This window comes from Bactrocera neohumeralis, chromosome 2 (genome assembly GCF_024586455.1).
Source record: "Bactrocera neohumeralis isolate Rockhampton chromosome 2, APGP_CSIRO_Bneo_wtdbg2-racon-allhic-juicebox.fasta_v2, whole genome shotgun sequence".
Taxonomy (NCBI): Eukaryota; Metazoa; Arthropoda; class Insecta; order Diptera; family Tephritidae; genus Bactrocera; species Bactrocera neohumeralis.
This window is the reverse complement of record NC_065919.1, coordinates 4101583-4129104: the sequence shown is the minus strand read 5'-3', so window position 1 is coordinate 4129104 and position 27522 is coordinate 4101583. Positions and strand designations below refer to the sequence as shown.

General features: G+C 33.3%; 6 protein-coding genes across 9 annotated transcripts in view; 3 read left to right on the top strand and 3 right to left on the bottom strand.

The window, feature by feature from the left end:
• Nucleotides 1-221: 221 nt before the first annotated feature.
• Nucleotides 222-5488, bottom strand: LOC126750912 (ras-related protein Rab-11A). Its single transcript, XM_050460703.1, has 5 exons — nucleotides 5393-5488; nucleotides 4680-4935; nucleotides 2443-2564; nucleotides 1846-2194; nucleotides 222-1772 (listed from the first exon to the last, which is right to left on the bottom strand). The coding sequence occupies exons 2-5, from the start codon at nucleotides 4717-4719 to the stop codon at nucleotides 1642-1644; spliced, it is 642 nt and encodes a 213-aa protein (XP_050316660.1). The 5' UTR covers nucleotides 4720-4935; nucleotides 5393-5488; the 3' UTR covers nucleotides 222-1641.
• Nucleotides 5489-5984: 496 nt separating this feature from the next.
• On the bottom strand, nucleotides 5985-11545 carry LOC126750911 (major facilitator superfamily domain-containing protein 10). Its single transcript, XM_050460702.1, has 8 exons — nucleotides 10834-11545; nucleotides 10428-10769; nucleotides 10289-10362; nucleotides 9200-9375; nucleotides 8960-9127; nucleotides 8755-8892; nucleotides 7845-8698; nucleotides 5985-7567 (listed from the first exon to the last, which is right to left on the bottom strand). Exons 1-7 carry the CDS (start codon nucleotides 11278-11280, stop codon nucleotides 8604-8606), a joined length of 1440 nt encoding a protein of 479 aa, XP_050316659.1. The 5' UTR covers nucleotides 11281-11545; the 3' UTR covers nucleotides 5985-7567; nucleotides 7845-8603.
• A 481-nt stretch (nucleotides 11546-12026) lies between these two features.
• LOC126750909 (exocyst complex component 6) lies at nucleotides 12027-14908 on the top strand. The gene is made up of 3 exons (XM_050460700.1): nucleotides 12027-12200; nucleotides 12269-13356; nucleotides 13420-14908. The coding sequence occupies exons 1-3, from the start codon at nucleotides 12125-12127 to the stop codon at nucleotides 14524-14526; spliced, it is 2271 nt and encodes a 756-aa protein (XP_050316657.1). The 5' UTR covers nucleotides 12027-12124; the 3' UTR covers nucleotides 14527-14908.
• Nucleotides 14901-17665, bottom strand: LOC126750910 (TBC1 domain family member 22B). Its single transcript, XM_050460701.1, has 8 exons — nucleotides 16940-17665; nucleotides 16560-16827; nucleotides 16328-16508; nucleotides 16088-16249; nucleotides 15835-16021; nucleotides 15584-15766; nucleotides 15301-15524; nucleotides 14901-15209 (listed from the first exon to the last, which is right to left on the bottom strand). Exons 1-8 carry the CDS (start codon nucleotides 17319-17321, stop codon nucleotides 15075-15077), a joined length of 1722 nt encoding a protein of 573 aa, XP_050316658.1. The 5' UTR covers nucleotides 17322-17665; the 3' UTR covers nucleotides 14901-15074.
• Nucleotides 17666-18365: 700 nt separating this feature from the next.
• LOC126750907 (uncharacterized) lies at nucleotides 18366-22082 on the top strand. The gene is made up of 7 exons (XM_050460699.1): nucleotides 18366-18549; nucleotides 18653-18783; nucleotides 18842-19025; nucleotides 19083-20367; nucleotides 20421-20625; nucleotides 20706-20878; nucleotides 20942-22082. The coding sequence occupies exons 2-7, from the start codon at nucleotides 18660-18662 to the stop codon at nucleotides 21953-21955; spliced, it is 2985 nt and encodes a 994-aa protein (XP_050316656.1). The 5' UTR covers nucleotides 18366-18549; nucleotides 18653-18659; the 3' UTR covers nucleotides 21956-22082.
• A 710-nt stretch (nucleotides 22083-22792) lies between these two features.
• LOC126751155 (uncharacterized) overlaps nucleotides 22793-27522 on the top strand; it is a 34000-nt gene continuing 29270 nt past the window's right edge. For all 4 annotated transcript variants that reach the window (XM_050461176.1, XM_050461174.1, XM_050461175.1 and 1 more), the window contains exons 1-2: nucleotides 22793-23349; nucleotides 26144-26234. In XM_050461176.1, coding sequence (XP_050317133.1) covers nucleotides 23276-23349; nucleotides 26144-26234 — 165 coding nt within the window. In that variant the 5' untranslated portion in view covers nucleotides 22793-23275. The remainder of the gene's footprint in view (nucleotides 23350-26143; nucleotides 26235-27522) is intronic.

Here is a 27522-nt window from a genome sequence, read left to right as displayed (position 1 = left end):
ATACATTTACATATATACTCTCAAAGGTGGTCCATAGATCAGTAATGTTTTCCAAAAACATACTCACATACATTTAGTACATATATACTCTCAAAGGGGGTCCATAGATCAGTAATGTTTTAATAAAAACATATCTTAAATTTACATTTTTGTTGTTTTAAATTTTACTTTATTTATTCAGATACACTTAACATAGGTAAATATAGCAAAACACAATATAATTGCTTTAATCAATCAATCGATTAATTAGGTTTTTATTTTTTAAATGTATAATCCTCAATAATGTACAACTGGCTGTTGCATGTTGCATCGCTTTTATTTAATTTTTATTTTTAGTTCATATAAGTTCACCAATGTTAATTAATTATTACTCGGTTACGCATTTTCTGTTTGCTATGTCTTCCTCTCTACCATTAGCTCCACGATATTTTATATTTTAGCTTCCCTTTATGTGGTGGGTCCACACCCTTACACTATCACCAATTAATTCTTTCAAGAGCTTTTCGTTCCGCCTACAGTAGACTACCTTTGCTGTACCGCTTTTTTCTCGCCATGCTCTTGTATATATTTATGTATGTATATGCACGAGTATGCATTACTCGCTGCGTACAGTATGTATGTATGTTGGTGTTTCGAGCGTTTATTTTTGATTACTTTATAGTAATTTTATATAAAATTTTATTTTTTTGTTTTAATTAAAAAAGCAGAATAATCACTTTTGCAGTTTTTTGTTGTGTGTGTGTTTTTTTTTCTTAATTATAATTAATGTTTAAATTAATTTCGTTTTCTCGCATTTGTTATTTTTAATTACTTTTTACTAAAACATTTACAATAGTTGTAAATATCCTTCGAACAATAAAAAATTAAATTTAAATAGAGAATTTTGCATATCGCTTTAATTAAGTTAATGTAAAAAATGTAGCAATGGTTTTAATAAAAAGTGAATTATACATTTAACTGAAACGATTTAATTAAGCAAATGTCGGTTAAACAAATTAGCATCCTTTGAAAAAACACACTTGCTCAAACTAAACTATATACATTATATATTTATGTATATACGAGCGCAAGGAACCAAATAGCAAGTGGCGTTATTGATTGGGCTACGGGTTGTAGTGTATATAAAATTGCATCACTAATATAATAACTCAGTTTGATTTTTTTTTGTATTGAAACTTTGTGGAACAACTTCTTCAAAGCGTTTAAAAGAGCTGGGACGAGTGCGGGGTAGTTCTCTAAGTGTAATAATAGCATAGAGGGGAATTCATTGCTCACTTCATTTTGTTTTCGTTTTTTTATAGAAAAACCACGTTAAAATTATAAATACATATCTATATTATACTTTTCTTTCAATAAATTTCAACGGAGTTTCACTATTTTCTGCTTCAATCATTCCTCATTGCCTTTTAATAAATTGTAGGTAGTATTAATAATTTTTGCTGCATCTATATATGTTCTTCTGTTTATGTTTTGCTGTCGTTTGTTGCCACTGGTGTAGTTTGGAATTGATTTGGATTAATTTGGGGGAAACTGTGGTCGTAGTTTTTGTATTTTTTCATTTATTGCAGTTTTGTTGGTTTTTGTTTTTATTATTTATGCATAGATGACATTTAAAAGTAATGCAGGACGTGCATAAGGCGGTCACTGACAGCACTGCTTGCGTACATCGGCTGTAACAGTCGGCTTCACATCGATGGGCTCCACATTTGGACGAATGACATCACCTTCAGGCGGATCTCTGATTTGTTTTTGCGATACGATACGATAGATTTCTAAAGACAAACAACACAGAGTTATATTCTAAATTTTCACACACACCATAGGAATTTCATTTCAATTTCTTACCTGTGAGTATATTTTGGAATGCAGTTTCAACGTTCGTCGAATCAAGGGCAGATGTTTCAATGAAACTTAACCCATTGCGTTCGGCGAAGAGTCTCGCCTCATCCGTCGGCACGGAACGCAAATGTCGCAAATCAGATTTATTGCCAACCAACATAATGACAATATTTTGATCAGCGTGATCACGCAATTCCCGCAACCATCGCTCCACATTCTCATATGTCAAATGTTTGGCAATATCATAGACAAGCAATGCACCGACAGCGCCACGATAGTATGCAGACGTGATGGCTCGATAGCGCTCCTGACCAGCCGTATCCCAAATCTGCGCTTTAATCGTCTTGCCATCAACCTAATTGTGGTAAATTATAGCAAAGTAATTAGTAGGTGCATATGTTAATAGGAGAGTTGTGGTAGGAGACAAATTAATTAATAAATTGAAATGAGATATCGTCTATTATTCGCACTAATGCGTTAAATATCTGCATTGGTAGTGCTAACTTGCGAAGACTATGCATTTATAGCTTTGGAATATTTATAAATGCATGCCAACAGACTAATTATATTTAATAACATAATACTTTAGAAAATTTCATTTACCTCTATGCTGCGCGTTGCGAACTCTACGCCAATTGTCGACTTCGATTCCAAGTTGAATTCATTGCGCGTAAAGCGGGATAGCAAATTACTTTTACCAACGCCGGAATCGCCGATCAGCACAACTATAAATGAGAATTGACAGAATTATTAATTTAAGCTGTGTAAGGGATGGATTACTTGCAATGAATGTGTAACCCGTGGTAGTTCGTAGTTATAATAATTAATAGAAAAGTATTGCATACTATGGAGTTTAAGGCGATTCTTATTTCAAACAATATTTTCAGAAGACTTACGAGAAAGTAACGGTAGAGGTAAATGGTAACAGTCGCTAAATGCCAAATTAATCGCTTACACCGATATACATATGTATGTATGTACGTATGTGAAAGTATTATTTCTGTTTGATTAAACGTAGGAGTACATACATACATATACATATATATTATATATAACATCGTTGATAAACACTGCTTTTCTCTCTAAAATATACTCGTATGTATGTATGTGTTGCTTTTAAGAATGTGGGCAATTTAAAATATCTTGCATTAAGTTCATTCTATGCTTCTCTTTATCTTTATTAAAATATTTTTTCTTCAACAGTTCGCACTTTGTTGATAACTGAGTAGCCAAAGAGTATGATTCACCAAATTTGGGGATTTGAGTTCCGAGTGGTATTGAACTCGCGTAAGCTTGCAATGACCACGCCACCCAAGCGTAAAAAGTAAAGATTTTGTTTCAAATAAAAAACAAATATAATAAAAAAATTCATTAATAACGAAGACAAAATAACCACTCAAAATATTATATTTATTCACACGTTACCTTACCAGCAAACATAAGCTCATACTTATTAACATGTGTATGTTTCATATATTCTATGTATGTATGTACATATATATTTTCTGTACGTTCTTCCATTGTCATTATGTACATAGCTACATACTATGTTATTACAAGTGGAGCAAAGTTATGCGTAATAAAATGCAATACAAGAAGTTTTTAAGGAAAACACATTAATAATAATACATATGAGTGCATATGTATGTATGTACGAATAGGTTATATACATAATAAAATATACGGGTGTTGTGCGCAATTATTGATGCTGGGAAAGAAATCCGGTCTGTTGCACCAACAACAACATAGAACGTGATGAGAAAAACAGAGAAATTATTAATATAAAAGCTACAAAGGAAATTGTCTGATAAAGGCATAATCACGATGAGGCGTTTGTGGAGGGTGGTATTTCTTACAGCTGAGAAAACAAAGGGAACATCTGAAACGTCACAGTAATAGATTTTGCGTCTATGCTTTTCAAACAGAAAAATTGGAAAACTCTTGAAAAAGAACTATAAACATATAAAAAAAAATACAATATTAAAAAACACAATCAAACACAATTTGATAAAAAAAAACATATATGTACATACATATATATGTACTATATATACATATGTACATATGTACATGTGTATATTTATCAATTATTTTAAGATTTATAATACGGAGATAAAATGTGATGTAAAACTAAAAGCATTAGTAGGAAACTGTCAACACTGCGGCTAACGCGTCCGAAATACTTTATGCAACGTGTCACTTAGCCAATTGTCCAATAACGATAGCAAAGCAAACGTGTGTTTGTATAAAGCAGAACATGCAAGAACAAGAGTATATTACGGCATGCAATAGAATGCCGATTAAAGTTGGACGTCTGGTTTTGCTTGGATGCATGTGGTTGAAAGTAGTCACAATGGTAGTTATTGCAGCTGACTATTATTAACCAGCGACTTAGAGGGCGGTAAAAACAGCTGAAAGGAAATCATAAAACAACTGAAGATATACTACTTACACACAATGCATCATTCTGAAATGTCTTCGGCATTCTATTATCGAATTAATTAAGCAGCTAACAATTTTAAATAGTGTGAACTGAATGTTTTTAATTCTGTTTTTGTATGAGAATAACGAAACATAGTTATACTTTTATTAAGGCTAATCTGTGTTATCTTTACATACTACACATTTCCACTCAATCTGTAGGCTGTTCAATTGAAACAATCAAAATTCGAACTAGCACCAACCAATTTCACATGAGCTACGTCATCGCACGGTATTGATGAATGACTCTTTAATTTTTCTTCCACTTTCATTGCAACTTTTTCACTTTACGTAAATTAATATTTTTACAGATCCATCTTTACATATAGGTGATGGAAACACAAATAAAATATAATTACCTTTAAATAAATAATCGTATTCATCCTCTCTAGTACCCATGATTGGCTGTGAATTATTTTTTCAACTGTTTTCGGTGTAGCTTCTTCCTCTCTTTTTTGCTTTGGCTATGCAATTGGGTGACCTGCGTTTATCCTTTTTGAGTTACTCCACTTGTTTTATTTTCCAAAAATTTTCTTCTTTATCGTCGGTTTCACTTGGAAAGTTTCTTTTCGCTATGTAATTTGCGTATCTTTTTACTACTCTTTCTCAAAAGCTCTTTTTTATAGTAATAAAAAATTCACGATTATTCACCGAAATGCGATGAAACACACAAACACATAAGACAGTGAAATCAAAGGGCAATGCGACGGTCCAGCGGATGGGTGACAATGACGACGACGTTTAACGACAGCACAGACCGTAAAACCAATGAAAGAAAAAAGAAAAATATTAAATTAGAAAAAATTACGGGGCGGTAACTTTTTTCCACTGATTGACAGGCTGCTGCTTCTACTTCTTCAGCATTTACTTCTACTTAATTGTCTATACTGTGGCTTTATTTCCATCGGAATTCGCCTAAATTTTTCATACACAATTTGCCAAGTTACACTTAAAAATATCGCTTATTTGTTATTTCTATCCCCTTATCAAAGTTTAAATCTTAATTTTAATCATAAATGTATGGAAACAATTATATTTGTTATGCTTATTTAAACTTTTCAAAATTAATCACCTTTTTACGCGACAACTACGACGACGACACAAGAAAATATCTTCTTCTTCTCTGCTCGATGTGCCGTTGTTCAATATTAAATATGGCGTGCGACGAAGGCGAAAATTAAAAGGTGAAGAGAAAAAGACTCTATTACTTTTCTTTGCTCTACTACGATACATTCGGAACATCTCCAACTTGATTGCATTGATCGTTTCTTTAAATTTATTAAAAATTATGTTTTAGCTTTACAATAAAATGTGATTGTCCACATAATCCAACTGAGCTTTGATGTTAAGAGAACCGTTTTGGCAGTTTTGCGGTTTTTTCCTTTTTCTTCTCTACGGACTGAAAATTATTTGCTAGATTATTTTGAAAGAAAAGGATAATCGCTGAGACCGACTATTTTTTAATCATAAGACAAGTTTAGTATGACATAATAGATATTTACTTATAAATATATACACACATTTTTATTGAAAATTCATTTATTTCACGATGTTTATTTTGACTCACTATAACTAAATAAAAACACAAAGCTTTGACAATATGTGGAATATAAATTTGCTTAATTTTTTATCAAAAGTAATCATAATAAATTAAATATTTTAAATAATATTCGATAGAAATTTATTGTTAAATACTTAAATAATATAAAAACATAATAAGTATAGAGTATTTCGTAATACACACTTCATTACTGATAGTTTTACGCTCACTAAATTTAAATTTTTATTTCATTGTATTTAAATTATGAAAGCTTCGATTTTTGTAAAACGTAGTTTTGGGGTGACCACTATATCTCCGAACTGGATCCTCTGAAATTAAAAAACCAAACAGATTTCGTTAAAATAATGTTAAATCTGGTAATTAATCGAAGAAACAAGAAATATGCATTTTTTTTTGACAAAATGGCGTTTTCTAAAAACATCGCTTTTTGACCAAAATTTCGGCTTAAAATTGTTTACAGAAAAAAAAATGTATCATTGAGAAAAAATCACCAATTAATAAAAATATATTTAAGAAGCTCGTGTTAATAATCGGTTAAGCAGTTTTCGAGTAATGTTGGTCACCGACTTTGAAAACACCACTTTGAGAAAAACGCGTTTAAAGTTTGGGAAAACATTTCCAAAGACTCGGAAACGCCTGTTCCAATTTTTGAGTAAAATACACTATGTCAAAATATTTATATATACATATGTATGTACATATATACATATGTATATAATATAGATGGACATGAACATTCATCATTTGTTGTAAGACTTAAAATACGGAGATAAAATGTGATATAAAACTAAAAGCATTTATAGGAAACTGCTAACACTGCGGCTAACGCATCCGAAATACTATACTTTATGCAACATGTCAGATAACCAATTATCCAATATCGATAGCAAAGCAAACGTGTTTGTACAAAGCAGAATATGTTACCGCATGCAATTGAATGCCGATTAAAGTTGGACGTCTGGTTTTGCTTGGATGCGTGTGGTAAAAGTAGTGACAATGGTAGTTATTGCAGCTGACTATTATTAACCATCGATTTAGGGGCAAGATTAAGATAAATCTATGTTTTACACGGGTGTATAACGTAATGCCGACAATCAAACTACCGACAATCAAACTACCGAAATATCAAAACACCGACTAATCATAATAACGACAAATCAAGAAAAAGAGGCGTTGTTCGTTCGAGGCCCTGCGGACTTGAGCCTCCGACCACGAACACGCTCAGGATCATAACCCTTAGTCAGTAGAATTCTTTTTCTGTGCTTCGATAGAAATAAGGGCGGATAAGGTAAAATATTCTTCACATGTCGGCATTTTGGTTTGTCGGCGTTTTGGTTTTTCGGTATTTTGATTTATTTAGATGATTTAAATTTTGATGTGTCCGCATTTTGAACTTCGGTATTTTAAGTGTATCCCTCTCTACACATTAGGCACTAAATTTGGAGGCTGTTCAATTGAAACAATCAAAAGTTGGACTAGCACCGACCAATTTCACATGAGCTACGCCATCGCTCGGTATTGATCCATCTTTACATGATGATTTCACACAAATTAAATATAATTAACTTTAAATAAATAATCGTATTCATCCTCTCTGCTACCCATGGTTGGCTGTGAATTGTTTTTTCAACCGTTTTCGGTGAAGCTCCCTCCTATCGTTTTGCCTTTACTATGCAATTGGGTGACCTGAAAAAAGGAAAATATTAAATTAGAAAAAATTACGAGGAAATAATTTTTTTCCACTGATTGACAGGCTGCTATCTTTACTTCTACTTAATTGTCTATACGGTGGCTTTATTCCCATGAATTCGCCTTAATTTTTCTTATGCATTTTGCTAAGTTACACTTAAAAATATTGCTTAATGTATTATTTCTGTTTCCTTAATTCCCCTGAATTTTAATCATAAATATATGAAAACAATTATATAAGCTATGCTTATTAAAACTTTTCAAAATTAATCACCTTTTTATGCGACAACTACGACGACGACACAAGGAAATATTTTCTTCTCTGCTCGAGTGCCGTTCAAAATTAAATATGGCGTGTGACGAAGGCGAAATTTAAAATGTAAAAAGAAAATTTACGCTATTACTTTTCCTTTCTACTACAATATATTCGGAACATCTCCAACTTTATTGAACGTTACTTAAAATTTGTTTAAAATTATTTGGTATTTATCTTCATAAATAACTATGAATCAATTACATTTTTATCTTTACAATAAAATTATAATTGCCATAATCCAATTGAGCTTTAATATTACTTAAACCGTTTTGACAAATACAAATGGTAAGTGATGGACGGTGAGAAGAAAATGGCTTGCTATTTCTAATCATTAGACCAGTTTATATTGAAATGTTGTAAGCTGGCTTTAATCCGTGTACGGGTCTTTGGAAACTACGTAGTATGATATCGATTTTTACTTATAAACATATATTCATACATTTTTATTGAAAATTCATTTATTTTACAATGTTAATCTTACTATAACTAAAAAAATAATAGCATATAGCTTTGAAAAATTAGCTTAATTTTGTATCAAAACTAAGCACAAAACATTTAATCAATTTTAAGCTCTATTCGATAGCACTTTATTGTTAAATACTAAAATGGTATAAAAACATAATAAGTATAGAGAATTTCATAATACACAATACATTACTGTGAATTTTACGACCAGTATGTTCAAATACTTTAAATTTTTGTTTCATTATATCTAAATTATGAAAACTTCGATTTTTGTAAAATATATGCTGGGCCCAGTAATAAAAGGCCACCAGTAATATAAGTTAATCGCGAACCAAAACTCCAAAATGCTGCAAAGACATCAACGTGAAAATAAATGTTGGGATTGTTTGAATATGATACCTACAAATACAACCAACAACAGGACCAATGGCACGTGCCAAGGCACCCAAAGAACGGAAAATTCCGAGCACCGAGCCTTTTTGATCGGCATTCCCATAGCGCGAAACCAATGTGGTTAAGCAGGTAACAGCAAAGGCTGTGGCTAGAAGTGTCAAATGCATCAATAGTATATAAACTCTTTTGAACACAATAATTTTAGGTAAACTTACAAACTGCAAATAGAAACATGCCTGCATATAACAAACGTCCATCTTTCGCAAACCCAACTAATATAAATGCAGGTACAATAAGATACAAACTAAATACAGCACAAGGCTTTGTCGCATGAGGAGGTAGCCTCCGAACAACCCCTCCTTGCAGAATGGCCATTACAATACCTACATTAATAAAAATAGAAAAGTTATATAAAAATACATATTAATTCAGAATACATATAAATAAATAAATACCTGTCATAAGAAACATTTTTGCTTGCTCCATAGAATTGTAGCCGAACTTGTGATACATTAGGAATGTAACAGTGAATTCCAAACCGGAATACAGAAATAGGTATAAGAAGTAAATTAGTCCTATTTTACGTAGTGCTAATATTTCGGCTTTGGATACTTTCTTAATTGCAGAGAATCTATTTATGTAAACATGTTAATAAATTATGTAAGTTTATAAGTATAAAACACTTATCGAAAATATTCTTAGCTGTCTGATTGTTAAGGCGGGAGTACAGATTTTATTTTTTTAGATTTGCCTTTGTCTTAATTTAATATATAAATACCTTAAGAATGTTGCATCTAAATAATTATATTATTAAATTGAAGTTATGGCTATTTTTATATGTATCTTATAAACGTTTTCCCCATCTGATTTCGAAACTTTAAAGCAAAACTCACGTTTTCTAATTCGGTGCTTCTCATAACTTTAAAACTATTTCACCGATCAAATGTTAAAAATTTTCATTTACAATAAAAAGTCCTTCAAAGTGCTCCCAAAAAGGAAAATTTAAAATTTGAAAGTTGTGAGGGGGACCACAATAAAATATGTCGAACTATAATGTACTATTAATTTGATTGATTTTAACTGTTTCATAAAAAAAAAGAAAAAAATTGTTCTTGTTTTAAACATATTAAACCTCTTAACCCTCCTTAAGAAAATTTAAGCTGTTATTCTACTTCATAAAGTTTTCTTGTTGTAGTTTGTGTGTTTTTTTCAAAGATTACTTATATACGCATTTGCTTTTTAATCTTTAACAAAAATTCTTCAATTGTTAACTAAAAGTAGTTTCTTATCTAACTTTGAAAAACGTGCACAGTGCTAAAGGGCTGACAAATATGCGGCAATTAACATACTATACTTCACAAAGAGGATAAAAAATTTTAAACATACATAGATAAGAGCACGATACGATACGTGTACGATGGCTGTAACAGTAATTAAAACAATGTGCTATTCATATACTTACATAGAACTAGAAAATATATTTTCTGTAGCACAGTTATAATAAGTATGTATTGTATATTAGTTTTGTTTTATTTTATACGCACTTGAATATTGACCGCACGTCCAGTAATTGAATTGCATATGACATCGCCGATGATATCTCTTTAACACGTTTCTCCTGATATACATATGTATATAGTGTATATTTTCAACTTGTAATCCTTTAATCTAACAATTACTCACCTTTGGTAATGTTTCCTTCAGACCAAATGCTATGATTCCTAAATCACATAGAGCAAATGCGAAGGCACATAATGAAGGTGCCAAATACCAAGATCCTACTGATTTATTTAAAGAACGCGCAAATAAGGCTCCAATTGTGGGGCCAGCAATGAAGCCCACCGAAAAAGCGACACCCACAAGTGCCATACCAAATGCACGTGTCTTAACGCTGGACACATCAGTGATAATTGACATGCAAAGGGATATGTTACCTTTGCTGATCCCACCGACAAATCGTGCTAGTACAAAAAGTGCAAAATTACTGGAGAATACCCATAGGAGGTAGGAGAACGCAATACCGCTCTGTAAAAAACACATCAATAGAAATAATTTATTCTGACAATTGATCGGTATATTTAATACTTACCGCACAAAGTAACATTAGCGGCTTACGTCCATAATAGTCAGATAGCCCACCAACTATGGGACTAGCTACAAATTGTAAAAAACTGAACATGGATCCCAAAAAGCCACCATATAACACCGATGTGTATCGTTCTGGTGCCCCAACAAGTTGCTGAAACCAATGTATTCGCTGCGTCAGCAAGTTATACAAACCAGAACTGTCATTCTGACGGTAATGCTCGAGCAAGGAAGGCATTAATGGGAGGATCATGGTAAAAGCGAGTAAGTCAAACAAAAGCGAAATAAATATTAAGGTCACCATTGAACGCGAATTATTTCCAGCAGAATCATCACTATTTTGAAAACTATTAGTCAGCTTCTTATGGCTTTTTGTGGTAGGCACTTCTGCATCGTTGTTGTTAATAACTTGATTGCCATTGCGGCTTTTTAATGTAGACGTTGCAGTCATGTAGTTTTAAATAATTGTGTTATTTAATAAATAAAATGATATTGCTTTTAGCTTTTACGCTAATAGCTACTTTATTACTTTTTGGCGAATATTACAGCACAACAGTCATATGCTTAACCGGATTGGTTGGTTGACTACACATTTGTAAAGTGAAAGTTACTCCAATCATAATCTGCACCCACTAATATATGCAACAAGCTGGCGACGAGAAAAAAACAACTATTGCTATAAACAAAAACATTGTAGTATTTAAGTGTTGCCACGTTATATGAAAATGTGTTACATTCAAATGGGTACTGGCGTAGTCAAGAATGAATTTTTCTGTCATTCTTGGTGCGTAGTTATATTTTAAGGGCCACTTTCTCAATGTCTGGTTAAACGCTTAACTAGAACTTTATCGGTCCTGAATACGGATTTCTCTATGTCTGGATATCAACCATCTGTCAGTTAAGTTTTGGTACACAGTACCGAAAGAAGGAGTCTTGGTTATAAACTATATTTTGGTCATATTAGTTTTAATTTCACTGGTTGATTTAAACTTTGTAATTTAACTTTCCATTATATATGTTTTACTTTAATTTGTAATATATATAATATATTTCTATAATATTTTATTTTAAATATGAAGTAGAAATTAGAATTTCAAAGAATTTTTTTCACAATTTTTAAAATTTTCAGTTGATTATCCTTCATCTTCTTGCTAACTATTGAGAATAGGTCACTGTAAAAGAAGTAGAATTTTTTCTGATTAGATTCACAGTATATACATTTATTTTGACCGGGCTAATAAAAAATTAATACAATTTTGTTTTCTCCCAAAAAAAGTAGATTACATTAATAAATAATGTCAAAAGTAACAGTGCAGGATATTGAAGCTGTGGACGACTATTGGGGACCCACTTTCCGATCCATTTTAGAAGGTATTTACGACTACTATATCCACCCACTATTAAAGTCTTTACTCTTCAATGTCATTACTATAATAAAGGAAATAACACTGAATCAATTTCTGAACAATTGGAGCAACGTATACGTAGTCATGATAAGGATATTGAACGCATCTGCAATCTATATTACCAAGGATTTATAGATTCAATACAAGAATTGTTGCAAGTGCGCACACAAGCTAAGCAACTTCATGAAGAGGTTCATACACTGGATAGATCGGTGCAGCAAATAAGCGCATCTGTGTTGCAGCAGGGGCAAGATTTAGTGCGTGCTCGTCAAATTGAATCAAATTTGGCAAGCGCTATTGATGCACTTCAAGCCTGTCTACCTGCACTTGAGTGCTATATTAAATTTACCCAACAAGCAAACAATAAGCAGTATTATCAATCGTTACGCACTTTGGAAACTTTGGAATCACAGCACTTGGTTGGATTAAACAATTATCGTTTTGCCACTCAAATTCGCCAAGCAATACCAGTTATTAAGGAAAATATAAGGCGATCCGCTGAAGCAGACTTTCGAGAATTCCTGGAAAACATTCGAAAATTTTCACCTAAAATTGGGGAGGTGGCTATTACGCATACAAAAAAATTGCAAAAACTGGATATCAACGCAATAATTGAGGAGCATAAGCTATTGCGACAGCAGGACAATCGTGATGAAGAAAATAATTTGAGTGCACAAGATTTAATAGATTTCTCTCCAATATATCGTTGTTTACACATTTACATGGTATTAGGGCAGCGTGAGTATTTTGAGAAGGATTATCGTCAACAACGACGCGATCAGTCCAAGCTAGTTTTGCAACCACCACCGGGTATGCACGATAATTTGGAGGCTTACAAAACTTATATTTGTGCTATTGTCGGATTTTTTATTGTGGAAGATCATGTGAAAAATACAGCAGGCGATGTTGTAACAACCTCATATTTGGAGGATTTATGGTCCACATCGTTAACGAAATTTGTAAATGAGATTAGCATGGCGTCATCATCTTGTACGGATCCAAATATTTTGCTACGCATAAAAAACTTAATAATGCTCTCTATAAATACTTTTAAATGTTACGGATACACAGTGAATATGCTATTCGAGTGCCTTCATAATATGCGTGATCACTACAACGAGGTGAATATGACAACATACCCACGTTATAATAAATGCATTCTTATATGTTATGTTAATTTATAGGTTTTGCTGCAACGTTGGGTTCACGTCTTTCGCGACATATTGGATAAAGAGCAATTTCAGCCCATGATCGTTGAAAATCAGGAAGAATATGAGTCAATTATTGAACGCTTTCCATTCCACTCGGAGCAATTGGAAAATGCGGCATTTCCTAAGAAATTTCCTTTTTCGCGTATGGTACCTGAAGTCTATCATCAAGCAAAGGAGTTCATGTATGCTTGCATGAAATTTGCCGAGGAGCTTACACTTTCGCCAAATGAAGTTGCAGCAATGGTTCGTAAAGCCGCAAATTTATTACTGACACGCAGTTTCAGTGGTTGCCTTTCCATGGTATTTCGCAATCCAAGTGTAGCGCTCCCACAACTAATACAAATTATAGTAGACACGCAGTATTTGGAAAAGGCTGGCCCATTTTTGGATGAATTCGTTTGCCATATGACCAATACGGTGAGTAACATTTCGCAAACACCCTCGGCTATGTTTCATGTGGCTCGGCAGGAAGCTGAAAAACAGGTTGGCGTGCGCATTTGTTCGAAAATAGATGAATTCTTTGATTTGGCAGCATACGATTGGTTACTTATCGAACCACCAGGCATTGCATCCGCTTACATCACTGACATGATTTCTTATTTGAAGAGTACGTTCGATAATTTTGCATTCAAATTGCCCGGCATAGCGCAAACGGCTTGTCGACGTACCTGTGAGCACATTGCAAACAAAATTTATGATATACTCTATGATGAGGAGGTGAAACAAATATCAACTGGTGCACTACAGCAAATCAATTTAGATCTGTTGCAATGCGAGTTCTTTGCAGCGTCCGAACCTGTACCTGGTTTACGTGAAGGCGAGCTTTCCAAATATTTTCTCAAAAATCGTCAATTACTGGACCTACTCATTATGGAGGAGTGGAGCACTTATTTACATGATTATGGCAAACAAGAAAATCGCTATCATTTAGTACATCCACAATCGATTATTGTTATTTTGGAAAAGATACGCGAGGCCGATAAGAAGACCATGTTTTCGGTATTGCGTAAAAATGATAAAAAGAAGCTCTTGGACACAGTGCTGAAACAATTGAAACATCTGACTGAACGACAGAATTAAACCGTTAAAAACTTTAGACCGATACCAATAATATAATTTATAAATATTTTACTAGGAAATCAAAAAGCTCTAACGATTTTATTTATTATTTTTTATATTCAAAATAGAAACCGGGAAAATTTAAAATTTTTCTCTCAAGGGCGCTATGAATATAAGTTGATCAAACTTTTTTGTTGCATAACATGCATTTTTGCTTTAATTTTATTTATTGTAATATATAAAAGAATTGCAACTTTGTTTACATTTCGTTATATGATATTTGCTTCGATTTTATAAATTCTCATCCGAAAAAATTTTATGCATCATTGAGTTAAACATTTTTTGTGTAATATATACAAAGTATATGCAATAATTTATAATAATAATTATTATAATAATCGTATATTTATGCTGGATGTTTGAATGCGTTTGGATTAATTAATTATGCAGTTAACTGTCTGTTTTGAGAATAATTAAGCATTTGAACGCCTTCATAACTAACGCATGTCTTTATTTAAACGAAATTATGCCACGTACTCATAGATATATGCTTTCTGTTGTTGCTGGTGTCAACTTTTCGTCTCCAAATGCTTGGGCGCATCAGCATAAGTGAATTTTAGACGAAACGCCTCCGCAACCAGTACATTTATTTGACGATCAGACCAGTTTTCCGTTGGCAGATTTTGTAGCAGAAGCAAGAGACCCTAAATGCATTAAGTTATGTACATACATATATATATATATATATTAAGTTTAGCAATAAGCGGTTTAGCTCAACGCCAGTTGTCGGCTTACCTGAAAATCATTTTGTTGCATTAATCTGTCTTTCCAATGCAATAGAAATGCTGCACACACATATAAATGGAAGAGTGCGAATCCATCAGACTCGGCGAGGTATGTGTCCCACAAGCGTATAGTGCAATGTAGCGGTAGTTCCCGTGTTAGTAAATTATTCATCCAACGAAAAGAAAATTGCAAATAATCCACGCCATGCGCTTGCAGGTGACGATGAAGATTCCCTACAAAAAACGTGGACATTATCAAACTGGAAAAAACGTTTATCACTTGTTAAACACACCATCAATCCGCTGTATAAGATCTTTTAGTTGATTAACTTTTTCTTGAATACCTAATTGCGCAAAAATGTAATTATCTTGTATGCAGTCGAGAAATTTGGAGAGACACCAAAAGGAGTCCGCTTCAATGGCGTCTCGCTTATCTACAGGTAAAGTGCTAATATCGAATTTTTCTAAATCCGTGCCTGTGCAAGAAATTGATATCATTAACATTATTGCATCATTTGAAGCGTAAATAAAAAAAAACAATTACCTGGTTCGAGTACTTCTTGCATAAAGACAATGAAAAATGGTGTCACCAAATCATTTATGCCTTGCACATAACCCGAAGCTGGATGACGTATCGCCCAAATAAATAAAATACGTTCAAACATTTCCTGTACGAGCTTTTGTTGAAAGAGTGATATTTGCGGATTCATACGTGGCACATCGATATGTATCTAAAAAAAAAAAGAAAAAAATATTTCTTTCTCCAATCACCAAAACAGTATTTATGGTTTACAAACCTGTCTATAGGTGTCTTGCTGTGATTCATCCTGACTGTCAACTCGAAAATAATTATGTCGCAAATCCTGATATCCTTGTCGTTTGCTTTCGAGCACGGCATTTCGACGTTCATTCGCTGGTGGTAAATACTTGGAAAGTAGCCGCCAACTCACCGCGCGCATCTGTCAAGATAAAATTTATTTAAAAATCCTCCAGTTATTTCCCCTCTATAAGTTTCAATAACATATTTGCTGGCAAACCTTTTTTGGTACACCTGACCAACTTATTTTTTTTAATGCCACTAAATCCAAGAGTGGCGATTCCAACAAAACATGAAATTTTTCAATTTTAGTCTCATATTCGGTTTCTTGGGAATTCGAACTGAACTTTTGCAGCTGTGGCCGCCCAGGGTATGCGTGGAAATTACGTACAACTTTAATTCTGTAATTTAAACATGTGATTAATCTATTCGAAAAAAGCTTTATTAACTACCTTGCTTCCGCTTCGCTCTTTGAATCATTTGATGACTCCGTTTCTTCGCTTCTTTTACTGACTGATGATTGCAATTTGAGGCATTGTTGTTCCTCTGCAGTTGGCACTCTAGTTGTTGTGTTATTGATTGTAGCTGCTTCCCCTATTGTCGTGATCGTTTCTGTTGCTGCTGCCGTTGTATGTGGGTTACAAGTATTTGCTGAATTCCGATGCGTTTCAATCACATTTAAAGCTGCTGTGTCTGAAACTTTTTTTGATATACGCGATTCTAGTGAAATTCATAAAAGACGAAATGGTTTTGAGATATGTATATATTGTGGGAGTTAATTTTTTATATTTTTAATTACTATAAAACACATAGTGACTTTTTGAACATTTACCATTTCTTAGCTGTCCACCTGATGCTGTACCCGATATGATACAAAATTCGTCATCACCCATGTCCCAAGCATCGCTAACAGACTGCTGATAGTCACGAAAAGTAGACACCATACCGTCACCCTTGCCACTAAAATTAGTGGCGTCAACTCGCTTAGGACTTGGACGTCCTGGCACCAATCTCCCGCTATTTTTCCAAAATGAAGAGTTCCCACTACTACTGCTGACGTTATTAATGCTGCTACTGTTATTTGTGTTTTTGATAGGCAATGTTGTTGTCGGTGCAGCGATGTTATTGGTATTTGCCACTGGGACTGCACTGGCCGTGTTGGTATTGCTTTTGTTGCTACCGTTTTGTCTTGCACCGTCTACATTATTGTCCATAGTATGCGCGAAATTCGTAATTTATAGAATACTTCTTGCTTTATAAAGACCCATATACTTGTTACGGAATGGATTTTCTTTTAATTTAAACTACAGTTCTCTTTTGTGATTATTTGTATTTTCGCGAATGCATATACCGAGTAGTTCTGGCGAACTACATAATCAAAAGAATATGGTATATGCATACACGTTATTCCAAATGGAACTGTATTCAATTTAATCGAAATATTCAAAACCTAAATTAATAATAATATTCTTATTGGGAACGAATAATACGTGTTTAATGTGTGAAACAAAAATATCTGGCTATCAAATGAAATTGCACCGAGCTCAAGTAGATCTGCTTACGGTATATCGATTTTTGCCAGACATCGATATACCACACGATAATATACGTTTTTATAAGTTTAACCATTTAAAAAGAAATGCTGACTATATAAAATAAAACATAAGTTTATAAACTGGGGTACATTTTGATATTGATGGCAATGCGATTAATTGTATATAAATGCATTAACAAAATTCGCAACCATAGCGAAGTGAATGCCTATTACTAGAGAATGTTAATCCATTGAGAAGGCGCAAATGTTAGCTGTTCTAAAATGTAAATTGTTATAAGGGAACATCGAAAACGACCAATTTCCCCTCATTATAAGGAAACTCCTAGAAGGAACCAATCAATTTTTCTCCACTTTATTAGAGAATGTGGCAACTCAAAATGTATTTATGCGTAGATGTTTTTTGACATGCATATCAGAGAATGTAGATTTACAGAAAAGATTCATGGAGTGCCGATTGTCGAAATGTCCCGCTCGAAGGGGTGCTAGTTGCGAATAGAGGATTTCACCACGAAATATTATTTACGGATTTCACCAAAACTTAGCCTCAAATAGCAGAATTGAGCATTATCAATGTTAAATGATACTAATTTCAATGCTTATAAATGTACGCTTACATATTCTTCTATTTACAATGCGCGAGCAATTGTTTTACATTCTCTGCCTTATATATCATATCTGCTTTGACATTTCATTATGTTATTTCTTTGACACTGCAGTTTCCATTGAATTCTATTAATTAGTGCTCAAAAATTTATAAATAGCTACTTTCTTATATAGTTAATATATCTGTGCTGTGATAAGAAATTGATATATCGATATTTGATTTAACAAAAGCAAAATATTACAACATAATTAATTATATGGCGCCGTTATATATTAAAAATCAAGTACAAGATTTAATTAGCAACAAAAACACCAACACTTAATTGACATTTAGCAGAGAACGTAAATCATATATGTATATAAATAATATTTGTTCTCTGCATTTAGTTACAATATGGATGAACGACTGGAAATAACTACTAATTTGAAGAAGATATTCGAATATTTCCTTGATGAGAATTTCATCACAAAGCATAATGTTTGTTTTGATAAGCTAGTAACACACTTGGCTTCAAAAGGTTTTTAGCTAGTTCATTACTTGCCCATGTTTCTTTAACATAATTATTATTATTCCAGAGAACGCTTACATACTACAAGCTCCTTTTGCCTTGGATTGGGTTGACCGCTGCATAAACATTCTTTGCGAGGACATCACCAAATTGAATTTCAAAGTCATTTCATTCGCTTTCAACGTTTTTGGCTTACTTATAAACAATGAGTGGACCATAATCGAAATAAGAGAACGTCGTTTAATCGACAAGTAAGTTCTTGCAAGTTTACTTTCCAAGCTTTATTTATAACCTTCAATTCTTACTAGAGTATTAATGGTCGTTAAACGTGAATCGCATCGTTTCAATCCGTCTATTAAGTTAGGTGTTATACGGCTTTTCCACGCTGTCTCCAAATACAGCATTGGCTTAGCTTACTTACGTACTATGAATGCATGGCAATTCCTCATAGAATATTGCAATCAAGATCACACATTGTACGTGGTACGTGAAGCGCGCCTTTTGCTATATGAGATGCTCTATAAATACGATGTGAAAACGAAAGATGAAAAAGTGGTAAAAGAAATACTTAATGAAATATTTCAGCCTGTTTTGGCAAATGTTTTTGAAAGTCATAATGAGAACATTATTATCAATGTGGATGATTATGAGGTGCAGCATAAACTGTCTTCAACATTGGACTTAATATCATTTATTCTTCAACAAACGCTCGAATCGGAAGAAAAGACTAATATTGCAGAATACTGCAGAACGGAGTATAATGTTGACATTACAGTTTGGAAATTAACCGAAATTTCATTTAACGAAAATTTTATTTGCAAAATTTTATCAACTTTATCATCGTATTACTTTGCTATATTAATATTTGATAAGTGGAGTGGAGGTCAAATACCAGCGGACAATTTCAATGAGTTCTGTGTTTCTATATTCAATGAAATGAAGTTTTGTGTCAGTCGTAATTACTATGTTACCTTTCTTAAGGTTGCCGAAATCAATCATAAATTATGGAAAAAACTTGGTAATCGTGTTCCTAGAGAGGTGTTGGTTGAAAATGAATTAGTACGCTTTGAACACCAGTTGATGACTTTTCAACTGCTACCTCTGCACATGCTTTTAAGGTCCCATATATTTCTCGAGGAAGAAATATTTGAAAAATATATGGCAAAGATATTCGAAATAATATGTGAACTAACGCTACGCATCGGTTACGCTTACAGAGACTTGCTATTTAATAAATTACCTGCAACAAATGCAGATTTATCATTGAAATCAATTCATGGTGTCATGTCAATGGTGAATATATTGGAACGTGATCAGGCAGTGCTTGTTTTTGAAGCTTGCATGTATGCACTGAAAGAGTTCATAATAACATTATACCCTAAAATTATTATTGACGGTCCAGATGTTACTGCTGTAAAAGAAATACCAAGTTTTTCAGCTATTTCTGAATTTTCCAGTGTCGTACATGCTATTTTGGTTGCAATGCAGACGCTAATCGAAAGATTTAAAATTACGTGGAAGGACTCAATCGAGACAATTTGCTTAGTAAATTGCGTGTTGTATCTGTTACAGGCAGAGGATCTACCAACAAAGGTATATAGAATATATATTTAATCTTTATGTTAACTTTTTTAATTTTGTTGCAGGTGTCTGTTCAATCTCTTAAATTGTTAAAACTTTCTATAGAACACTTCCTTTCACCGAACATGGCGCTGCTTGTAGATAACCTAAAAGGTTCCGCATTGTTAGTGATGGCCCCGGTTATTATGAAACGTTCTCATGACACTGCTTGGGAAGTGCGTGACAGTGTTTTAGAGCTTGTTATCTCAATTACTGATATATCACGTTGTAGTATGTTTCATGTTCATATTATTATTTTGAAATATATATTTGTTCACTTTAAATAAATTTTTTATAATTTTTTATTACAGAGTATCCCGCATTTCAGAAATTCTTAACCGAACACTGGATGTGTCGTATCGTGTATGATATGGCCAAACACGATTCCGAACCTTACGTCCGTGCTTCTGCACTAAAATGCATTTCAGAACTCGTAGCAATTGATGCTATATGGGAATCGGATTTATGCAAACAAAATTTACCCGTAAGTTTCAAAATTGTAAATCAATTGTTTTAAATTACCAAACTTCTTTCCAATACTTATAAGGATCATCTCTTTGATGTGTTACATAATGAGCCAGAAGGGATCGTGCGGAAAGAGGCATTATCTACATTTACTAAATTAAACAGTTTGCGTAGAATAACCAATCGCTATAGAGATATTTTTTACTCTACACTAGTCTATTGCGTCGTTAACGATTTACATTGGGAGGTAAAAGTTGAAGCTATTAAAGCCTGGAAAACAGAGATATGCAATTTGTTGTCTAATGAGGGCATGATTGATGGCATATTTCCGCCAGTTACATTCTCTAAAGAGAAACGCAAGATTGTTCAATTAAATGAAAAGGAAATAAGCTTACGATTTTCCAAAATACTAAATGAACTGTCGCAACGCGGTTGCCTCGGCGTAATACTAAAGTGTCTAAATGATGAGTGTGATGTGGTTGTAATTCGAGAAGCTAAATGTCTTATTAAAAATTTGGTTGATAAACTAGATGAATATAAATATACCTGTGCATCAGATACTACAATTCCGACAGCAAATCTCAATAACCAAACATCCGACAATAATATCAATAACTGTTCATCAAATAAGGAGGATTGTTTTTGCCGCTACAACAACAATACCAATATGAATAATTCAACAATAAAGTTGGAAAATAATTCGTTGGAAATAGCAAGTGGTGATGCAGCAACCGTCGAATTCCTCGATTCCGAAGAGATCATCGAATCTATACTTGATACAAAGGACATAAATTTATTGGCGGAAGCATATGAGCATAATATGCATATAAACGAGAAAAGTAAGCAAACACCAGGAAGCCTATATGAAGCAGATCACGTGGGAAAACATATAAACAAATTCTACTACCGGAAATTCAGTAACGTTAGCGCAAAGGACTTTCTTACATTAGTTAGGCGCACGGACTTCGAAGAAGAAATTTGTAAGCAAGACGAGTGGTTTTTGTGTAATGAAAATTTGTCATCACTTTTGGAAGACATTTTAAGTCTTTTTGAACCGGAATCAAATATCGAAAGAATATCGGCGGATTGCTATTGATCTACTGAACAGCTTTTGCAATTTATAGTTCTACATTATCATATATAAATGGAGATAAAGTTCAGAATTTTTTATAAAATGTTTAACAGTTTAAATAAACGTAAGCATATACAAATAAAAACAACAAGATTACATGTTTACTTCGGTTGCACCGAATATATAATACATTTCATTATTCAAACTTTCCATACAAGAACTTAATTTTGATCGTTCAGTTTGTATGACAGTTATATGCTACAGTCTTCCGATCCGATAACTTCTTCGGAGATGGTACCGTTGCAATTGACAACATCGTAATGACATCTCGTCAATTAAAAAAGTTTTCTATACAAATACATTATTTTGATCGTTCAGATTGTATGACAGCTATATCTTGTAGTGGACCGATATCGACAGTTCTGACAAATGACCAGCTTCTTGGAGAAAGGAAAATTTCAGATCGATATCTCAAAGACTGAGGAACTAGTGCGCGTATATATTGACAGACAGACGCTGATCATTGATATACAGGTTCTCTAACGTTTCCGTTTGGGTTTTACAAACTTGGTGGGAAACTTAGTATACTCTGTTTAGGGTATAATTCTAAAAATCATAATTAGTTCGATAACATGAAATGGTAAGAGAAATTTTGATAATTTATCGACTTATTGCTGGTTTAACCTTTGGGTATCACTTATCGATTCAATTTGTCGGTCAATATGTAAATGCTTTGCAACTCTGTGTATGTTTTCCATTCCCTTTGCTCTTTATTACATTTGTGGCTGTCAAGATTTCCTCCGGCATTCGTTTATTCGTTTCTCTTTTGTGACATTTGGGTTTATTTTCCTCAGTTACTTCATTTCTGTTGTACGTGCGAGCGAGTAATATACAATTAAAGCGGTAGTCGCGAAAATAATTTTTATATAAATTATATGTACATATATATGTATATGTGTATTTAACTAGGATAATATTGTATTTAAATAATTTAATGCCAATTTAATTTAAGTGCTTTAAAAATAGTCTATGCTCCTATCGGCTATGTGGTGCAAGATAGCAGAAAATGGCAAAGCTCGAATAATTCGAAATGTGGGCAGTAGCATTGACGAAAAAAAGGAAGTGTAAACGGGAGGAGCAACGTTCGCCGTAGTGAAAAACGGAGGAAAATTGCAGTACGCCGAGTAGGAAAGTGTTAAAACGTTCATGTTAAAAAAGGTTTTAGGTGTGTGTTTATAAATTATAAATATCATAAAAAAGAAAAAAGTTAAGATAAGAAAATCAAAGTGCAGCACAAAATTAAAAAAATTGTGTGCAGAATAGCGCAAGTCGCTCCAGCGACCTATGGAAAAGTCAGCGTCGACCATTCAAGGCGAACGCAATTGCGGAAAAATGAGTTCGAGTTGCAGCAACGAAAGGTGCGTATGTGAAGTATATACTATATATATATTTTGTTGTGTTAGTGGGTAAATATACATATGGATTTGCACGACTTTAGAATATTTTAAAGCCATACTATTTTTCTCCATCAGCGTGTTGCAAGGCAATAAATATGTCTGATTGTCGCAAATTAGTTACGATTACTTGATATTGTAGTCCGCAAAGCTGTAGCGTTACATCTTATTTGTGTGTACATGTTTGTGTGGGGGTTGATATGGGCGGCGGTAGTAATTTGCAAAGCAACACTGCAAAGGATGGGTGGTGCTGTAGAGTGGAGTGCGTTGCATATGTAAACATAAATACATTTATATAGAAGTATACATATGTATGTACATACATACATATTTATAGATATTTATTTGTATTTACATATCAACTACTTGAATTTATTTTGTATGCATGTCGGTATAGGTGTGTTGTAAAAATTGCTCATATATACATACATATGTACATGTATACATAGGCCTATGTAGGTTGTTGCATGAATAAAAAAGAACTGGAAATGTAATAACCAACAAGAAATTTGCTCTAGCAGCCGCTCCCCTTTGTTGTAGTCAATATTCATTTCTCATTTCAAACTAAGAGCGGTACGTCTTTGCTCTAAATTCTCTTTGCCTCCCTGTTATCCTTCCTTTGATTCTGTTTGTTTTGTCTAAGTTTCCTATATCCGACTGCGGCTTGTTTTTTGATCAACCTATGAAAAAACCTTATCCGGGTAGTGATATTTAAGTGATTCAAAAAATCGTTATAAGTTTAACAAAATAGTGTCGGATTTTTCGTAATTCAAATTCCTTTTTGAACTTAAGAATTTTTTTAACCGTAAATTAACGAGGTTGTTGTTTGGTGCCTATTATTTAATACAAATATCAGCTGTTGAAAATAAAATTTTATAATCTTCCTCTCAATATTTAGTTGTAGTTATATTATTTTATTTCTACACATAGTAAAAGTGAGTTGATCCTTTGTATATTTTTCTCCTTCATTCCATTGTTATCCGCCATGTGTGATTGTCAAAATCGATTTGTCACAATGTAACCAAATACATAGGAAATGTATAAATCCCTGCACACCTATGAAGGGGCGCATGAGTACATAAGCAATATCCGCGCAAAGAGCGAACGAAAGATTGTGTGTTTGGGAAAGTGAGAACAGGGAAACGGAAATATGAAAATTGTTTTTGGACAAATTAAGAGGCAAATGCAGTTTAGTGCGTATGTGCTAGCTGGCAATTCAAAATTTGGATACTAAATAAGTCCAAAAAGAAATGATAAGAAATTGCTAACATTGGTAGGAAAAGCCCAAAAATAAGGCAGACAGGGTGTGTGCTGCCCATATAAAAGGCAGTAGTGTTGCTGTTAACGATGACGAACACTTTTGAAACGAACAGCAAAGATAGCTACATACATACATATGTCAAAGCTGGGCCAATTTTGAATGAGAGAAGTGGAAAGCGAGAGAGCGTGCATGTGTTTACTTATGTACATACATATATGCATGTATGGATGTTTGAAGGATGCCCGGCAAAGCGGCGAATTTTTAATATTCTTCTGATATTGTTGTTGTTATTAGTTTGTTTTTACTGTTACACATATACAAATGATTATAAGGGAAAGGGTGTAGTTTTGCCTCGTGGAATTAATGAATGAACGCATTCGTGGTATGAATGGGTGAAATACGCATGTATGGTGAGTGTATGTGTGCGATTATTTTTTGTTTTATTGGATTGCAAAGTAGAAACTTGAATGAAATTCAACTAAAAAAAAACGTATAAAATCTAGCTTTTGTCAGGTTAGCAGGTATATTTCTTGATTTCCTTCTTATTCTAAGCTATATATGTATGTATGTATGTACATATGTATGTATACCTATCACCGCTGCATTGTATGTATAATTAAATATGAAAACGTAGCCTGCCAACGGTTTGCATCCAACGGAAAGCGTTTTCTTTTGTATTTGACAGGATATATTTACGAAATGGATAATTGTTGAAGACCACTTTGGAAAGTCTAGAAATTTACGTTGTAATATGAAAAAAAGGAAATCTTTTTGATTTACACAAAAAAAGCAAAAATCGAATTCAGATTGCCAAAGTTATGAATTGTCGATGAAAATTTTAAAATATACATCCTAATTTGCTGAAAATTAAAAAAAAAATACGCAAAGCTTCTGTAAGTAAAACATCGAAACGTGCTGATAGAGTCATCATCGGAAAAAGCAAGACTGATCCTCTTAAAACTTTCTAGAGATTGCGTCTGAAATAAATGAGGAATTCGGGTTTAGCGTATCCATTAGACTTGTACTAAGGCGTCTCAATTATTTTCAGTTGTTTGGACGATTAATTCGAAAAAAAAAACCATTTCTGTCCAAAAGAAACATAAAAGCACGGACAAACTTTACCAAAAAACATTTAGAAAAGCACGTAAATATTTGAAAAACAAACTTTGGATCAATGAAACAAAGTTGAATGTGTTTGATCCGATGGAAAACCCTTTATCCATCGCCACAGGTGTCAGGCATATACATAAATACAGATACACCACAAAAACCGTTAGCACTAAAAAATGCTGGTTCGTAACCAGTTTTAGGCTCACATCTCTTAGGCAAAGTTGTTTAGAATGATCTGTAGAACATTTACCGCATACGCGATATATAATTTTTCGAAGGGTAAATTAATTTTCGAAAAATTGTTATTGAAATAATTTCTTTTTCGTCTGGTTATTTTTCTAAAATTGTACCTTTATTTACTTTTTCTCTTCTCTCTTACATATGCAGAATAGAATGGGTGGAAATAATCGAACCACGCACCAAGGAGCACATGTACGCAAATCTCACAACTGGCGAGTGTGTTTGGGATCCACCGGAAGTAAGTATGACAGACCATATTTAAATATGAGATAAAATATCCTCACATACACATTAATATATTCGAGGGTATGTACAATACTTTAAATAATGCTTCCAAGCTGACTTAATATCCTGTTCGCTTTGCATTTGCTGATGTCGTCGTGAGGCAGTGCTGCGTTGCAGCCAAAAGTATTTCTACATACAGATTTCTGCTTAGCAGCATTATATTCGTACCTAGACAATGCTGTTTTTTCAACTACTGAAATTGTCTCTCTTTCTCTGTCCACTAAAATTTTTCATACACACTTGCGGAGGAAAACCAAAACAACAACATTGCTTATTGAAGTGTTGCAATTGGCTAGGTTCGAGAGCATCGTATGTTGTGCCTCCGCTCAGCATTGCCTCCAATCCCATTCTGCATTCACCCACAAAAACAACAAATAAATCTAGTTTGCTTGCATATTTTTGCCTGCATTGACCCAGTTAGTTAGCATTAGTGCCCGATATGACTTAACTTACCAGGCGACCGACTGACCTGTCGCATGCATCACGTTGCTCTACTTTCACACCTACCTACCTGAGTACACTAACTATGATTATTATGCGATTTCGTTTACAATTTCGTAAATGCAAAAGTAATATTTCCTTAAATTTGCATATTAAGTTATCTTTTAGGTATTAAGAAGGTATTTAACTTATTTTTAATATATGCATGTATAAAGTTTTTTTTATATGGTACTCGACATTATTCCATCAGTGTAAAACGAAATTGCGAAACTTTCAGTTCGGAAGCCAGCGAACCATTGTTGTGCTACACGAACAGCATCGTGGCCGTAAACTTCACAAATTTCATTGGTTGCTTGCATGGCATTTTCCCTTTTATATACAAAAATTTCAAACTGTTGCAAATTTCTTCATTATTTTCATTCATTTTTGAACAGCTTTAATTTTTTTCAACTTCCAGGAATTTAATTTTTTTTGGTTAAATGAATCTTAAAATCTCACGTTTCTAACACTGTATTGTATGCCACAATGTGATGGGTATAAAAAAATGATAAGGGTATTTTAAGTCATAAAGAGCGAATTAAATTGTAGCAGTTAATGATATAACGTTTTCTAGGTTATGTTCATATATCATTTGCATCTTTTTTTTATCACTTTTCTGAATTATCATACAAAATTAACAAGCGTTAAATGCTCTAAAGAGTCACGTTGTGACTTTTCAAGTAATAAATTGTGCTAATTTGTGCTAATTAATTATTATGAAGATCGGAACATTGTCTATCTTCAATTTATTTTTTTCACAA